This window comes from Mercenaria mercenaria, chromosome 8, assembly GCF_021730395.1.
Source record: "Mercenaria mercenaria strain notata chromosome 8, MADL_Memer_1, whole genome shotgun sequence".
Classification (NCBI taxonomy): Eukaryota; Metazoa; Mollusca; class Bivalvia; order Venerida; family Veneridae; genus Mercenaria; species Mercenaria mercenaria.
Genome location: NC_069368.1, coordinates 15,644,804 through 15,662,736, shown reverse-complemented (window position 1 = coordinate 15,662,736; position 17,933 = coordinate 15,644,804). Strand labels below are relative to the sequence as shown.

At 36.3% G+C, this 17,933-nt stretch overlaps 1 protein-coding gene across 1 annotated transcript in view; it reads right to left on the bottom strand.

Moving 5' to 3' along the window:
* Positions 1 to 12,688: 12,688 nt before the first annotated feature.
* The window catches only part of LOC123522999 (insulin-like peptide receptor), a 96,817-nt gene continuing 91,572 nt past the window's right edge, over positions 12,689 to 17,933 (bottom strand). Inside the window, exons 25-28 of the mRNA XM_045300578.2 lie at positions 17,311 to 17,470; positions 16,191 to 16,320; positions 15,080 to 15,214; positions 12,689 to 14,421 (exon numbers count right to left, since the gene is read on the bottom strand). Coding sequence (XP_045156513.1) covers positions 13,785 to 14,421; positions 15,080 to 15,214; positions 16,191 to 16,320; positions 17,311 to 17,470 — 1,062 coding nt within the window. The 3' untranslated portion in view covers positions 12,689 to 13,784. The remainder of the gene's footprint in view (positions 14,422 to 15,079; positions 15,215 to 16,190; positions 16,321 to 17,310; positions 17,471 to 17,933) is intronic.

The following is a 17,933-nucleotide window of genomic DNA, read 5'->3' as shown; positions in this document are numbered from 1 at the left end:
GAATCATTTGTAGTACAATCACTGGGTCTGGGAACTAAAACCCCCATTACTTAGTACTTGAGTTTCTGTTTTTCTGAAATATATCTTTTATCGTTTTCATCATTGGGGTTAGTTTTTATGAAACACATACTAAGATCTATTGTATTTCAAAGTACATTTGTAATTAAATGTGATATTAGTAATTTATTTACATAAATATGAGAAAATTATGGATTTACAGTCAACTCGTCCCCTAGTCACCTAGTCAACTCGTCTCCCAGTCAACTCGTCTCCTTTTTGGTCATGTCGCCCCCCCCCCCCCCCCCCCCCCCCCCCCCGCCTCGGTGATTTCAAATTGGGTCATTTCGTCACCCTTTTGAGGTTACACCGTACATTACTATCTATGTGCATGACTGAGATGAATGTGATGAAAGTAATTTATTTAAATAAATATAAGACAACTAGGGGAGAGCGTTGGTCTACGGATCACGGGGCCGACAGTTCAATCCCCGGGCAGGGCGTATGGGCTCCGTGACGATTTGATAAAAGGCATTGTGTCTGAAATCATTCGTCCTCCACCTCTGATAATTCATGTGGAGAAGTTGGGAGTTACATGCGGAGAACAGGTTTGTACCGGTACAGAATCCAGGAACACTTGTTAGGTTAACTGCCCGCCGTTACATGATTGAAATACTGTTGAAAAATGGCATTAGACCCAAAACAAACAAACAAACAAACAAAATAACATAATTATGAATGTGATAATAGTCAGGGCTTTTCCCCGTATAAATCTACTCCCCACTCCCCCGGTAAAAGGAGGTACTCCCAAAGCATAAAAAACAACTGTCTTTATTCCAGATTCCAAAATGAATATTACCTTTTTTTGGCTGTTTTAAAATAGTTTTGATAAATTTTATGTATATTTTGGCTACCAAAGGAACAGCTATGCTGTTTAACAATTACTGAAATACTTTATTATGCAATCTATTAATATTTTACACGAAAAAAATATTTTTACATAGATTTTGAAATTTGAAAATATTCCCACAAGAGCATTTTCCCAATTCCACTGGTTTTGGTGGCATTCCCAAAATGATGAAGAAAAGGCCAGATAGTAATTTATTTACATAACTATAAATGTCTGCGCATATATATATAAACAGATGAAGAAAGAATAATATACAGTAAATTTATGTATACATATATGTAACAATAAATGTATCTACAATAAATTACATATCAAATATTCCCAATGATATGGATTTACTTCATGGAAAGATAATATCAATATACATGTATAATGAATAATAATATACTCTAGAAATATAATAAGCCGAATCAAATAGGACCAGTGGCTGGATAACGACATGGAAACAGTAGTTCAAGATTTTTTAGTGTGTCACAAATACCATAACGTCATAAAAAGTTAGTGCTGAATAGTTAAGTTTGTGTATTTTTATCTTTTTTTTGTGAATATTTTTTTGAGATTCAGAGTTCAACTTTTGTTTTCTCTCAGAGATATTTATACAGCATACATGCTTGGTGTGAAATTTCAACATTTAACAACACACACATGATTCCCAAAACTGACCGAATTAATTGAGCACTCTCTTGCAATTAATGCTGGGCGTAATGGCCATTAAATTTCCATTTTATAGCTGTAAGCAGATAACTGATAAAAGTTGCCTGGAGAACCAAGTCGGCCCTTTAAGGACAAGTCTTCAAGGTCAAAAGTTCATAATAAAAATCAATCAAAAGAATTATGAGAAAATATAGTTGAAATTTTCTTAAAGTAACTTTAAAAACAAGAGGACCATGATGGTCCTGAATCGCTCACCTATCCCCACATGACCCAGTGTTGAACTGAGTATGATGTCGTTATTTCTATTATTTGACATAGTGACCTAGTTTTTGAGCACATGTGACCTAGATATCATCAAGATAAAAAATTCTGACCAATTTTCATGAAGATCCATTGTAAAATATGACCTCTAGAGAGGTCACAAGGTTTTTCTATTATTTGACCTAATGACCTATTTTTTGAAGGCAAGTGACCCACTTTTAAACTTGACCTAGATATCATCAAGGTGAACATTCTCACCAATTTTCATGAAGATCTGGTGAAAAATATGGCCTCTAGAGAGGTCACAAGGTTTTTCTATTTTTCAACCTACTGACCTAGTTTTTGACCGCACATGACCCAGTTACAAACTTGACCTAGATATCATCAAGCTGAACATTCTCATTAATTTTCATGAAGATCCATTGAGAAATATGGCCTCTAGAGACATCACAAAGTTTTTCTATTTTTAGACCTACTGACCTAGTTTTTGACCACTCGTGACCCAGTTTCGAACTTGACCTAGATATCATCAAGGTGAACATTATGACCAATTTTCATGAAGATCTCTTGAAAAATATGGCCTCTAAAGAGGTCACAAGGTTTTTCTATTTTTAGATCTACTGACCTAGTTATTGACCGCACGTGACCCAGTTTTGAACCTGACCTAGATATCATTAAGGTGAACATTCTGACCAATTTTCATAAAGATCCCATGAAAAATATGGCCTCCAGAGAGGTCACAAATTTTTTTTCTATTTTCAGACCTTCTGACCTAGTTTTTGACCGCACGAGATCGAGATATCATCAAGGTGAACATTCTGACCAATTTTTATGAAGATCCATTGAGAAATATGGCCTCTAGAGAGGTCACAAGGTTTTTCTATTTTTAGACCTACTGACCTAGTTTTTGACCCCACGTGACCCAGTTTCGAACTTGACCTAGATATCACCAAGGTGAACATTCTGACCAATATTCATGAAGATCTCTTGAAAAATATGGCCTCTAGAGAGGTCACAAGGTTTTTCTATTTTTAGAGCTACTGACCTAGTTTTTGACCCCACTTGACCCAGTTTCGAACTTGACCTAGAAATCATCAAGGTGAACATTCTGACCAATTTTCATGAAGATCCATTGAGAAATATGGCCTCTAGAGAGGTCACAAGGTTTTTCTATTTTTAGACCTACTGACCTAGTTTTTGAACCCACGTAACCCAGTTTCGAACTTGACCTAGATATCATCAAGATGAACATTCTGACCAATTTTCATGAAGATCTGGTGAAAGATATGGCCTCTAGAGAGGTCAAAAGGTTTTTCTATTTTTAGACCTACTGACCTAGTTTTTGACCCCACGTGACCCAGTTTCGAACTTGACCTAGATATTATCAAGATGAACATTCTGACCAATTTTCATGAGGATCCATTGAGAAATATGGCCTCTAGAGAGGTCACAAGGTTTTTCTATTTTTTAGACCTACTGACCTAGTTTTTGACCCCACGTGACCCAGTTTCAAACTTGACCTAGATATCATCAAGGTGAACATTCTGACCAATTTTCATGAAGATCTCATGAAAAATATGGCCTCTAGAGAGGTCACAAGGTTTTTCTATTTTTAGATCTACTGACCTAGTTTTTGACCGCACGTGACCCAGTTTCGAACTTGACCTAGATATCATCAAGATGAACATTCTGACCAACTTTCATAAAGATCCCATGAAAAATATGACCTCTAGAGTGGTCACAAGCAAAAGTTCACCCACGGACGCATGGACAACGGACACCATGCGATCACAAAAGCTCACCTTGTCACTTTGTGACAGGTGAGCTAACAAGATTTGAAAATTTTTGTAGAGGTCCACTAGGCAATGCTACAAGTCAAATATCTAAGATCTAGGCCTTCTGGTTTATTTTTAGAATTTCTTTTAAGATTTTCCTATGTAAAATCAAGTGACCCCTAAGGCGGAGTCAATTTTGACCCCGGGGGACATGATTTGAACAAATTTTGTAGAGGTCCACTAGGCAATGCTACAAGTGAAATATCTAGGCTCTAGGCCTTCTGGTTTATTTTTAGAAAATTTTTGAAGATTTTCCTATGTTAAATCAAGTGACCCCTAGGGCGGGGTAAATTTTGACCCCCGGGTCATAATTTGAACAACTTTAGTAGAGGTTCACTAGGCAATGCTACATGTCAAATATCTAAGCTCTAGGCCTTCTGGTTTTTGAGAAGAAGATTTTTTAATATTTTCCTATGTAAAATCAAGTGACCCCTGGGGCGGGGTCAATTTTGACCCCGGGGTCACGATTTGAACAAATTTTGTAGAGGTTCACTAGGCAATGCTATATGTGAAATATCTAAGCTCTAGGCCTTCTGGTTTATTTTTAGAAATTTTTTGAAGATTTTCCTATGTAGAATCAAGTGACCTCTGGGGCGGGTCAATTTTGACCCCGGGGTCATAATTTGAACAATTTTAGTAGAGGTCCACTAGGCAATGCTACATGTCAAATATCTAAGCTCTAGGGCTTCTGGTTTTTGAGAAGAAGATTTTTTAAGATTTTCTGATGTAAAATCAAGTGACCCCGGGGTCATGATTTGAACAAATTTGGTAGAGGTCCACTAGGCAATGCTTCACACCAAATATCTAAGCTCTAGGGCTTCTGGTTTTTGAGAAGAAGATTTTTAAAGTTTTTACTTTCGGTTGCCATGGCAACCAGAGTTCTGCATGGAATTCAATTCTTTGAACAATTTTGAAAGGGGGCCACCCAAGGATCATTTCTGTGAAGTTTGGTGTAATTCTGCCCAGTGGTTTTCAAGAAGAAGATTTTTTTAGAAATTGTTGACGGAAGACGGACTACGCACGGCGGACTACGCACGACGGACATCAAGCAGTCACAATAGCTCACCTTGTCACTTTGTGACAGGTGAGCTAAAAATGTCAATTAAGTCTTAGCTATTCATAATTTCTTTGCATGGCACTTACTTTTGAAACAAGGGAAAGATTAAATACATAACACCTTACAGATATAATAGACATTTTGTTTAACCCTTATCATGCTGGACACAACAGTTTCTGCCTTTGCAGTCAGTATCTTTTGGTAAGCACCCCTTTTAACACTTAATGGTACTGCCCAAACTGAATGATGGACCAGTTCATTACAGAAATTAAGCAGGATAACGGTTAACATAAAACCTCTATAACAACTCCCCTTCCATCCATACCCTAGAAACACAAAACAACCTTCCAGGACAGAATAACATTTCCTTACAGCCTCTCTATATCACAAAATAATAGTGAATTTTACAAAAGGGATACTAGTCATGTAATAAAAACACTTACTGAATGATTTGCAGGTAAGTAGCAAAAACTATTGCTTGATGTTTAAAGGACCGAGGGCCAATAGTTTTTATTATTGACCGGCAAACCATGCAGAGTTTTATTACATGACAGCAAAAATGAACTTTTATGTTTCATTTTCTTCAACTTTTAACTTCAGCCCAGTAAAAAATAAGTATTGAACTATAGACCATTCAATAGCATGAACTATAGACCTGCGGTAAGGAGTTGTGTAATAATTTTTGTCATAATCACAAATTTCTGTCCTTAGGTCGCAGAAGAAGGGTCTGTATAATTATATTTATTTTATATAGTCAAATTTAAAACAATTCAAAATTTTTCACAATTTCCATTTCCCTCACAAAACCATAAATTTAGTTTGTGCGTAAGGCTTTTAGTGGCTACATATTAACCCTTATCAGTCTTTGCCTTTGCGACCAGTATAGATCATGATCAGCCTGCACATCCATGCAGTCTGATCATGATATGCACTGTTTGCCATTCAGTCAGTATTTTTTTTGGTAAGCACCCCTTTAAACAGATAATGGTACTGTCCAAATTGAAAGATGGACAAGTTTATTATAGAAATTTAGCAGGATAAGGGTTAACTTTGAACGAAACATCACAATGCTGCAAAATGCTGAATATTTTATAATGAGGCTACAACAAGGACCATAGTTTATCACCAAGTGTATATTCTCTTACAAAAGCATGCTTCTCAAACAAACGTATAGAACAAATGAACATAAATACAGATCATAAACAAATTGCATTGCATGGCACAGTTTTTAATCTAGCTATTGAAACATCATTTAACAGGTGGGTGGGTACAAGAACTTAGCACTTACATTACAACAAATGAAATTTTAATTTATCATTTCCTAAGCAAACCTTGAAAAGAAAGTTTGAAAACTGCATATATCTCAAAAATACTGTAAGCTAATGATTCCTTTAGAGTTCTTAATTTTTAAATGCCCAGTCTATTTTTGCTTAAACTCACTAAAATATAATGGTATTGTCTGAATGAGAACATGTATGCACTGTAATCTATGGAGATATTCAGAACTGTGTAACTATTAACGCAGAAGTATTCCAGTGATGACGTTCTACCTCCCAAGACATTCTGTAACACAGGTAAATGTCATCAAAGTTGCATACCTGATATTCTACCTCCCAATATCCTCTATAAGACAGGTAAATGTCATCAATGCTCCATACCTGATATTTTACCTCCCAAATGTAAATGTCATCAATTCTCAATATCTGACATTTTACGTTCTAAGACACTATGTAAGGAAGGTAAATGCCATCAATTTTCCACCTCTGACATTCTACCTCACAAGACACAGGTAGGTAAACATCAACATCCATACCGACACTGTACCCCCACCCACCTCCAAACACTTCATGAGGTAGGTAAATGTCACCAATATTCCATTCCTGACATTTAACCACCCATAATGTTATGTTAGGTAGGTAAATGTCTAATGAAATTCTGCTTATATCTTCTCTCTGTTCAGTCTAGTATATAGATATTTATGCTGTGCACCTGATTTTATATCACAGAAATAATCAACCACATATTTTTTTATACATTATATAAATAAGTTACTAGGAACCTGTAGTCACCATGGACCAGCTGACAGCAGGGTAGTCAATTTAAATGAGGTAGTCACATCATGTATTCTTGCCAAACTGACTGGGAAATAATACAACTGTCCGATCACATTCGGGGGATAAATACCTTGTATAACTTAAATTTTAGTGACATCACTACAGTCCTGGTCACATATCAACATCATAACCTATATCTATATACATAAATGTCATCTATTTGTCATCAAGGTCAATTTTTTTTAAGTGATAGGCAAGAAAATTGATCGTGTATGTCTGACTACCAGTAATAGCCATTTTTCCGACCCCCAAGACAGCATGCATAAGAAACCTCGCAAACGCAGGGTTTCTCAATCCCACATTCCCTCAGGTTAGGCTGGCATGTAAGATCCTTTTTGTCATTTACTAAACAGTAAGCAGGGGATTATATTCATGAGGATTAAAGGGAGTCTCGTACAGGTCCTAACAGAACAGTCGATCACACTGATTGATATGAAGGAACAATGCAGATGAAGATACAAGTCACAACCTCTGATGTGAATGCTGAATGGCCTGTCATTTAGTACAAGTAAACACTCTGGTTGTCACAATGTACTGTATAATGCTACCTATCATACAAAAGCAGGCATACCATCAGATCATATATAGTCAGTCACTGAGATACAGAGGATAAAAGTTAGAGAAGTCAACTAATGAGTCAAGTCTTACAAATATAGAGGATATACATTGTAAGATGTCAATTAATGAGGCAATTGTTACTGTTATCTAATCAGGCATTTATGTTAGTCACTTTGGATGGTGGTCACTTTGGTAAAGTACTCACCAAGTTTGAAATTAAGTATTTACATGGGTCAACAGCAGACTCGAGGGTCATGCAGACAAAGAAACTTGGTAATTAGTAAAGAGTTTTTGAGGTCTAGCAGTCACTAAGGTCCATGGTAACTGAGGTCTGGCAGTCACTGAGGTCTAGCAGTCACTGAGTTCCGGTAGCCACAGTGGTTAAGCAGTCATTGAGGTCTGGTAGCCTAAGAGGTCTAGCAGTCACTGAGGTCTGGTAGCCACAGAGGTCTAGCAGTCACTGAGGTCTGGTAGCCACAAAAGTCTAACAGTCACTGAGGTCTGGTAGCCACAGAGGTCTAGCAGTCACTGAGGTCTGGTAGTCACAGAGGTTTAGCAGACACTGAGGTCTAGTAGCCACAGAGGTCTAGCAGTCACCAAGGTCTGGCAGTAACTGAGGTCTAGCAGACACTGAGGTCTGGCAGTAACTGAAGTCTAGCAGACACAGAGGTCTAGCAGTCACTGAGGTCTAGTAGTCACTGAGGTCTGGTAGCCAGAGGTCTAGCAGTCACCGAGGTCTGGCAGTAACTGAAGTCTGGTAGTCACAGAATGCTAGCAGTCACTGAGGTCTGGTAGCCAAAGAGGTCTAGTAGTCACCGAGGTCTGGCAGTAACTGAGGTCTAACAGACACAGAGGTCTAGCAGTCACTGAGGTCTGGCAGTAACTTAGATCTAGCAGACACAGAGGTCTGGCAGTAATTGAAGTCTGGTAGTCACAGAATTCTAGCAGTCACCGAGGTCTGGCAGTCACTGAGGTCTAGCAGTCAAACAGGTCTAGCAGTCACCAAGTTCTTGCAGTCACTTAGAACTGGTTGTAACTGAGGTCTGGCAGTTACTGAGGTCTAACAATCAACAAAGTCTGCCAGTTACTGAGATCTCACAGTCACTGAAGTGTAGCAATCATCTAAATCTGGCAGGCTATGAGAAGTCAGACAGGCCTAGCAGTCACTGTGGTCTAGCTGTCATTGAGGTCTGGCAGGTTTTGAGGTCTAGCAGACACTAAAGTCTGCCAGTTACTGAGATCTCACAGTCACTGAAGTGTAGCAATCATCTAAATCTGGCAGGCTATGAGAAGTCAGACAGGCCTAGCAGTCACTGTGGTCTAGCTGTCATTGAGGTCTGGCAGGTTTTGAGGTCTAGCAGACACTAAAGTTCTGCCTCCGAGATCAGGGAGACATAAGGCAAGCACTAACACCAAAACGGGTCATGCACTTATGAATGTTGATCATCTAGGTCATGTGATCACTGAGGTCAGCTACTTAGGTAAACAAGACACTATTACAAGAAGATATGTTGCAAGTATTTAGGAGAGGGCATGGGGGGTACACTGGTTCTTGATGACTACTGGTCCTTCACTAACTTCAATCTGCTTAGAAAAGAAGAATATGTATCATGTACAAGAAAGGCAAACATATGATACGAAGAAAATTTAAAATGAAAGTAAATATGTTGGTGGGTTCGAGGTGAGGTATCATACAAGATTATTTGCAGCTTTAATAAATGAATTAAAAAAAGTTAATAAAACTGGAATGAAATTTGATTATTATCCTATTATAAAGGTGAGGGTTTGAAATTGGACAAAAAAAACAAACAAAAAACTGATTGTTTTACTCCTATTTCAACAATAACACAACTTTAGTCTTGTAAAAGTAAAAAGAGAAAATAAAATTTCATTCTGTTTATGCCACAATGAAACAACCTTTGGTAAAAACTAGTTGAAACAAAATGTATAATTGTAAAAACAAAGAGTATAAATAGTAAATACAACCAACCAATTTCAGACTTATTGTAACACAGCCATTTATGGCAGTAATTAATTTATTCCAAAAATATTTCCTGCTGTTGAGAATTATTTTCTATCACTGCCATAAATAAATACAATCTAAATTACCATGAAGTATAAACAAGGTTATATCTCTTGTTTTGCAAATTAAAAACAATTAAAGATTAATTTACCGCAAACATTCTTGACTGGTTTTCATTAACATATTGTTAAAATGAAATCACTTTGATAAGCGGACAGTTTTCTTTAGCAAACTTATGAAAATGTAAAATGAAAATGTAAATATTTACTGAGGCATTACTGATAAGAAAATTACATAACTGCATTTAGAATTCAACTATCATTACAAACATGTCAGAATAAAGACCAAAGCTATATACAGCTTTCAATAGTCACAGCTGTAAAACATGTTTGTTGTTTTTTTGCTGGTTTTTAACGTCACACTAATAGTTCATATGGCGACTTTCCAGCTTTTGTTGGTGGAGGAAGACCCCAGGTACCCCCCGAGCAATATTTTATCACAGGTGGGCACCTGGGTAGATGGCTCAAACTGAAATCTGCTTTGAAAATAAACTACTTAATTTCCTCTTCACTTCACCACAAAAAGTGCATTTTACCTATTAAAGGAGATTGCCTTCTAACAAGAAACATTTTTAAATTTTCAACTTGCTGCCTCGACTGTTTACATGCTGGAAAGATTTATAATGTATGGTAGCTGCTTGACTTGTTCACAAGTAGAATGGGATGATAATGAATCGTAACTCGAGTCCCTCAGTTTGCAGTGTGGTTGATTGTCTGTGTTAGATTTATTCAGTGCTTTCTGAGAACCCAACCAGGTGTCAAGGTTATAAAGCTGAGTTTGAAATCCAGTCTCAAAATTCCAGTATTAGACTGGTTCATCATGAGCTCAATTTTGAAATTAAGACTGGTTCACTCTGAATTCAATTTTGAAATGACTGGTTCACTCTGAGCTCAATTTTGAAATTAGACTGGTTCACTCTGAGCTCAATTTGAAATTAGACTGGTTCATCATGAGCTCAATTTTGAAATTTGACTGGTTCATTCCGAGCTCGAATTTGAAATTAGACTGGTTCATTCTGAGCTCAATTTTGAAATTTGACTGGTTCATTCCATGCTCAATTTTGAAATTAGACCGGTTCATCCTAAGCTAAATTTTGAAATTGACCAATGAAAACACTGCATTACAGACAGGTCTCAAAACTCAGTATCATAATCTTGCAGCAAGCACTTTCCTCTTTCAATCAAACATAAAAATTAGAACTATACCTAGTAAGAAAGTGGACACACAGATATATTACTCAATATATAATCATTTTTCAACCTTTAAAACACTATGAAGAGTACAATTTGAAACGCAGCGCATACTTCATGAACAAATTTGATTTAAACATTCTTTGATTAACATTGCCGACATCTGCACACTTTAAAGGGATACGCAGGTACAGTTCAATGATTTATCTATTCTGTCTCTATCATACTATATAAATTAAATGAGACTGACAGAGGCTGTTTTGTTGAATTAAATCTTGCTGTGGGAGTCACTTTATGACTATGTGGTCATGAAAACATATGACAAATTGTCTAATCAACAATCTGGCCAGCAAACTCTTCTCTTACTTTGTCCGTGGAAAAAAAATGAGTAACATCAAGAAGGAAAAGCGGAATGTAACATTTTATAGCATAGGTTTATCCCAACCTGGCAAATATAAGGTCAAGTTAGTAAATACATTAAACTGTACATCCACAACATTAAAGTAGGAAAACATAATTGAGCCGTGCCATAAGAAAACCAACATAGTTGGTTTGCGACCAGCATGGATCCAGACCAGCCTGCGCATCTGCACAGTCATGATCCATGCTGTTCGCTAATGGTTTTTCTCATTACAATAGGCTTTGAAAGCGAACAGCATGGATCCTGACCAGACTGCGCGGATGCACAGGCTTGTCTGGATCCATGCTGGTCGCAAAGCCACTATGTTGATTTTCTCATGGCGAGGCTCAATTATCTATTTTAACTAAACGTGTCAGGAATATTTCTACTATGACTTAAAGGATTTTAACCTTTTGTCTTCAATTTTACCTGTGTATCCCTTTAAAACTAAAACAATCCTCAAATTTATTTAATAACAGACTACATATTCATGAACATCTTTAGGAATATCACTAAATCATAATATACTAGGCTCTTGTTAAACATCTTTCCAAATATCACTCGACCCTTATCATGCTGGACATGACTGATTCTGCCTTTGCAAACAGTGTAAATCATGATCAGCCTGCACATCTGTGCAGTCTGATCAAGATCTACACTGTTCACCATTCAATCAGTATCCTTTTGGCAAGCACCCCCTTTTGACAGTTAATGGTACTGTCCAAACTGAAAGTTGGACAGTTCATTATAGAAATTTAGCAGGATAAGGGTTAATCACAAATATGTCTTCAGTAACTCAGAAATACCATTAATTCAAACTGACAAATACCTTTAGGAATATCATTAATTCACACTGAATGTTCTTCCAATAACTACAATACTTTTTGTGACAGTTATTTACTCTCAATCAAAACCCTTCAGAACTATCCCTGAATCTACTACATTCCTTTAAATACATACAGGAATATCATTTCATCAATCTCTCTCTTTATAAAAACCTTTTAAAGGTGTGTGCCTCCAGAAAGTACTTCATAAAAACTTTTTCAAAACTGACTCAACTACATTCCTACTATTAAACATCATTTATTTACTGTGTGACCAATGCAGTATATTTTTTTCTTCATGCAAGGGTTCAAAGTTTAGTTGCTTATGTAGTCCTTTAAATGAGCTAAAGACATGATGATCTGAAATACGGCAATGATACTGTACAGTGGCTTTTAATTGCAGAGCTTTCATTTCCTCAACATTTAATAGTAATCCCTGGTACTGTGAGCAATTCAAATTGATTCGTGATATCTGATTCAGGATACCGGACTATAACAACTGAAATTGATTTGTGATATTTGATTTAGGATACCGGACTATGACAATTCAAAATGAGTTGTGATATCTGATTCAGGATACCGGACAATGACAATTCAAAATGTTTTGTGATATCTGATTCAGGATACCGGACTATGACAATTCAAAATGATTTGTGATATTTGATTCAGGATACCGGACAATGTCAATTCAAAATGATTTGTGATATTTGATTCAGGATACCAGAATTGATTTGTGATATTTGATTCAGGATACCGGATTAAGACAGCATAATTTGAGATCATGTGCAGAAAAACAATAATGTAATCAAATGCACTGTTTTTAATGAAAAATAAATCAAATTTACAAACCATAAACTAGCCATTTTGAAAATAGGTGGAAAATAATCTGGCAATTCAAAAGCCCTACACAGTATCATTTACTTGACAATTGTTTTTTCTTCATATAAATTATACGGGTAGCACCTAGTCAACTTTCCTTGACTTTTTATTTCATGTTTGCTGGTGCTATCTCAGACAGTATTTTCTTAATTTTTCATTTTCTGACAACAGTCCGAAGGCACACACCTTCAAATACCTGTATCATGAATATCACAAAATCACAGTCACTCAGTCTGTTCAATTTCTGTAAGAGACTTTGCTGAATACTGGATGACTAGCATAAATTTTATCTATTCACATTATTCAGATATTTCAACAAAATATCTTTCAGTAACTCAGAACACACAAATAAATATTTTTACTCTAAAATTCAAATTTAATGAATATAGAATGCATAACAATTAGTATTATTAATTAAAACTCAGCACATGTAATTTATTGTTTTTGTTTTTTTTTTCTGAAAAACAATGTAGAGAAATGACAGTTTCAGCAAGTAAAAGCTGATTGTCTGATTATCACAATATGGAAATACGTCCAGTCGTAGACTAATTATTGAATTACCTTCCCTCTCAATGGGCACCAAGCATCACACATTTATGTGAAAAACTCTCAATAAACTCTTCCTGATTAATTTAATTCCATTCATGAATACCCCTATTGCTTGAAGTAGATGATGCTGTATCTTTAAAGTTGTTGAGTCCAATGCAGAAATAAAGGTATGCCAAGGTATGTATTTTTCATAACAAATGAACCATTCATACAGCAAGTTTGGCATTTGCACAATGAAGTCTCTGCACTGAAAGTTGCAGGATAGTAAATTTTACACCTGACTGAAAACAAATTAAGCACTTTACTTCCATGTGAATCAAAACTTCCGAGTAAAAAACACTGCATTTCCTTGTTTTAATCAATGAAAGACAACTCCAAACTTGCCAGAAATAATGTGACTTTTATTCTGACCTCCACTTGACATCCAACCAACCTTTCCCCATACTGTGCCTTCATGAGAGGGGGGACATATGCTAGCATGGTGCAGTCCGTTGTAAGTGTAAAGGTACGTGCCCATTGGCCACACTAAGTCCATTCATGTGAGCATAACTACTGCTCGAACTTTTACTACTTTCTTTACTACCGTCACTTGAGCCACCTTTCGCACTAGAATTTGGGCTTGGGCAATGATTACGTCTATATATATCTACAAGAGATTGCCCAGCTGCTCCTGCCTGCTCTCTGAACAAATTACAGTCACACACCTCTGCTGAGCCATCAGGATGTCTATTATTAGAACTACATGAACTATAATGTGGAAACGTTCCCGTATCACTGCAAATATCCTGTAACTCTAAATCGTGACCGTTTGAGGCCCCGACCCCTAACATAGGTAAATTGGCTTCATCTACGTAATCGTTCATAGGACGCTGAATGTCCTCATCTTCATAGTCTTTGTCTATGGACTCAAAATTATCATCATCATCACGATGATTATGTGACGCCCCACTTGTATGTTTCGCCTCTTCATATTTAGCACTTTCCTCGCTAAAGAAATACGAGACTTCTCTAAAACTAGGATCTAAGTCTGGTAATAGAAGTTCTATGATTTCTTTAAATGTAGGTCTTTGTTTTGGTCTATATCTCCAACACTTCACCATTAAATCATATCTGAAAAAAAAAAAGAGTAGAATATTTGCACTACTGCTTTAACACTGACGAAGGATGAAAGTTTAAATATGTTTACTGTTCTAAGTCCTCAATACAGATTATAGTAAACATGCTTTTCAAACCAGTCCCATTTGGTTAACCAAGAGATGGCCCATACAAAGCAACCTAAGTCCAAAACGAGGTCAAGGTCAAACTGAGGTCAGGTGATGTCTGAAGATGAGGAATGGTCACAGGTTACATCTGCATTAGTATCAAGTCATTCTAGTAAGGGGTATTGATGCTAGACAAAACGGTCCCATTTGGTTAACCTCGTACGGACGGACGAACAGGACAATCATTATATGCCTCCCGCATCAGTAGATGCTAGGGGCATAAAAATCATTTCTTTTTTCACAGCTGCATTAACATTTTACATGGCTTTTTTAAAGCTTCTCTCTCTAGTAGTAAAACACTGTGTTTTTAAGGAGATAAAATCACCTCAATAGAACCAACAACAATCTACTAGCCTGGAACATAGCTTTGGGAAAATGCTTGAATCAAAGATTTTGAGTATTATATACAGACTGTAGACAGACAAGCTAGTTTCAATAAAAAAATTTTTTATCAGATACAACCATTATTTTGCATATCTTCGCAAAATGTATTCTATAGAACTTACAATTTAGTAGGACATCCTTCTGGGGCATCCATGATTTTTCCAGAGCCTACATACTTCAGGACCTGCTCATTCGCAAGACCCTGGTATGGCTGTGCTGCCAAAGTCGCCATCTCCCACAATACAACACCATATGACCTGCACACAAACAAAATATCTGTATCATTTTCTTCTAAACATCATCTTTAAACTAAAATTTCAACTATGAAACTGTGAACTGTGAAACCAAAAATCTTCATAGGGGAGGTAACTTTTGTTGATTTTGTTGTAGAGTTAATCCACAAAACTTAATGCCATTGAAGCAGTATAATCCCTATTCATTTTATGCTCAAAGGTGAAAATCTACAAATTTATATCCCCAAAATTTTGTGCCAGCGAAATTGAATAATTTCACAGTAACCGTGCTACATAGAACCCCCACATTGTTTAAGGTGAATAACTAGCAGTTAAGTAAATCTACTGCTTTTTCTCTCAAGTTCTGGATGGAGAAGCGAGCTGTTGAGGGTTTCAGACTTCATTAAGATTAAGACATACAAGGCTGTGTGTCTTTTCGGCTAGAGCCCTTAAACTGGAAGTTGCAAGTCTAAATTTCTGGTAGTAAACAGAATTGGACACCAGTTATAAACACTGTCAAAGAATCTTGAAGGTCGTTAGTGAGTTTTTTAAAAATATTTTACATGAAATAAATCCTTTAAAATTATGAAGTAATAGAGTCAGCGTGTACTGTAACACCAAGAAGTGCACTCAGACTTACCACACATCTGTTAAACTTGTGAACACTCAGACTTACCACACATCTGTTAAACTTGTGAACGCTCAGACTTACCACACATTTGTTAAACTTGTGAACACTCAGACTTACCACACATCTGTTAAACTTGTGAACACTCAGACTTACCACACATCTGTTAAACTTGTGAACGCTCAGACTTACCACACATTTGTTAAACTTGTGAACACTCAGACTTACCACACATCTGTTTAACTTGTGAACACTCAGACTTACCACACATCTGTTAAACTTGTGAACACTCAAACTTACCACACATCTGTTAAACTTGTAAACACTCAGACTTACCACACATCTGTTAAACTTGTGAACACTCAAACTTACCACACATCTGTTAAACTTGTGAACACTCCATCTTTGAGAGATTCTGGAGGCATCCATCTTACAGGTAACAGACCACGACTTCCTTTTCTGTAATAGTCTGTCTCGTATATATCCCTGGTCATACCAAAGTCTGTAACACAAACACATTATGTGTTGAGCATGTAACAAAAACATGTTGTCTCGAGCAAATAATATGTTATATGTTGAGCGTATAAAAAGAACACGTGTCTAACATGTTATAACAACACGTTATGTATCAAGCATGTCACAAGAACAAGTTATGTACTGAGCATGAAAACAGTAGGTTAAGCTATGTTTCACAACTTGAAGCAGGCTTTATACATGTAATCATATCTGTAAAAACATCTTTTGGAAGAATAAAACACAACCAAGCAAAAAGCAGAACTGGTCTGATTGATTTTGTTTTTTTTGTTCTTGTTAGGTTTAATGTCATACAGACACAATTATAGTTCATTTGGCAATTTTTCCAGCTTTTGATGGTGGAAGAAGATGCTAGGTGCCCTTCTGTGCATTATTTCATCAAGGGCAGGCATCTGGTCAGAACAACCAACCTTCCATAAACTAGCTGGACAGCTTCCTCAAATGAAGAATTCAACAAACGAAAAAACAAATGGATGGAAAAAGGGACAAAATAAAATGTTGTGCATATCCTACATACTGCTTTCTATCTATGTCCCCAGTTGCATGAAAAAATCTCCTGTACTTCTATTTATTCCAGGATCCCACTTTGTGTAACAGACATGGGGCAAACTGTAAATTTCCTCCAGTGAAAAACAACAGTGTGGGACTAACACTAGTATGAAACTACATAGTAATTACAAGGTGACTTTTTTATTGCCCTAACATAGTACTTAAAGACTGCAGTTGTGATTGTTAATAAAATATAATAGAATTCAATCATAAATATTAACAGACAAAGTCGGATTCAGTTGGAATTACCTTTTATTTTAATCAACATCCTGCTTTTTCCTTCCGAACAAGAAAAAAATGTCTGAACATGGCCTTGTTACAATACAATGGTTTTTGTACCTCCTTTTTACGAAGTGAAAAACCTCTATCTTCTACGTGAAAACACATGTAGAGAACACACTTGACTCACCTCCAATTTTTACTGTCATATCCTCGCCTACCATACAATTTCTAGCAGCTAAATCTCTATGTACAAATTTTTTATCCGCTAAATATGCCATTCCATCTGCAATTTCTCCCGCCATTTGTAGGATCTGTTTCAAAGTTGGCGGAGATCTTCCATCATTTTCCTGTTGTTTAGCAAAAGAACATTTAAATTTAACTATCTTAGTATATACATTACTTTATTTAATCATTCTGACACAATTTAGGTAACTGTTCTTGTTTTTAATGGTGGAGTAAGAACCCAGGTGCCCCTACTAACATAAGACAATGAGAAGTAAATAACAGTATGGCATTATGTGTCAGCAATATCTATACTTGTATATTTAAATAAAATTCTACTATTCACCCTGTCCAAATAAACGTAATACAAACTTTTTAACATTAAAAATACTTTTTAGATGCAGCCCTTTTCTAACCAGTTAGTTTTGAAAAGGAATTATGTAAATGTTTACACTAAAGACACCTGTTTCGATTATATATAGCATAATTTTAAAACTTAACTGAGTACATAACACACAAGATTTAACTTCCTCACATGAACATGGATTTTTTTCTAAATATATTTGTACGATAAAGAAAACATTCAGG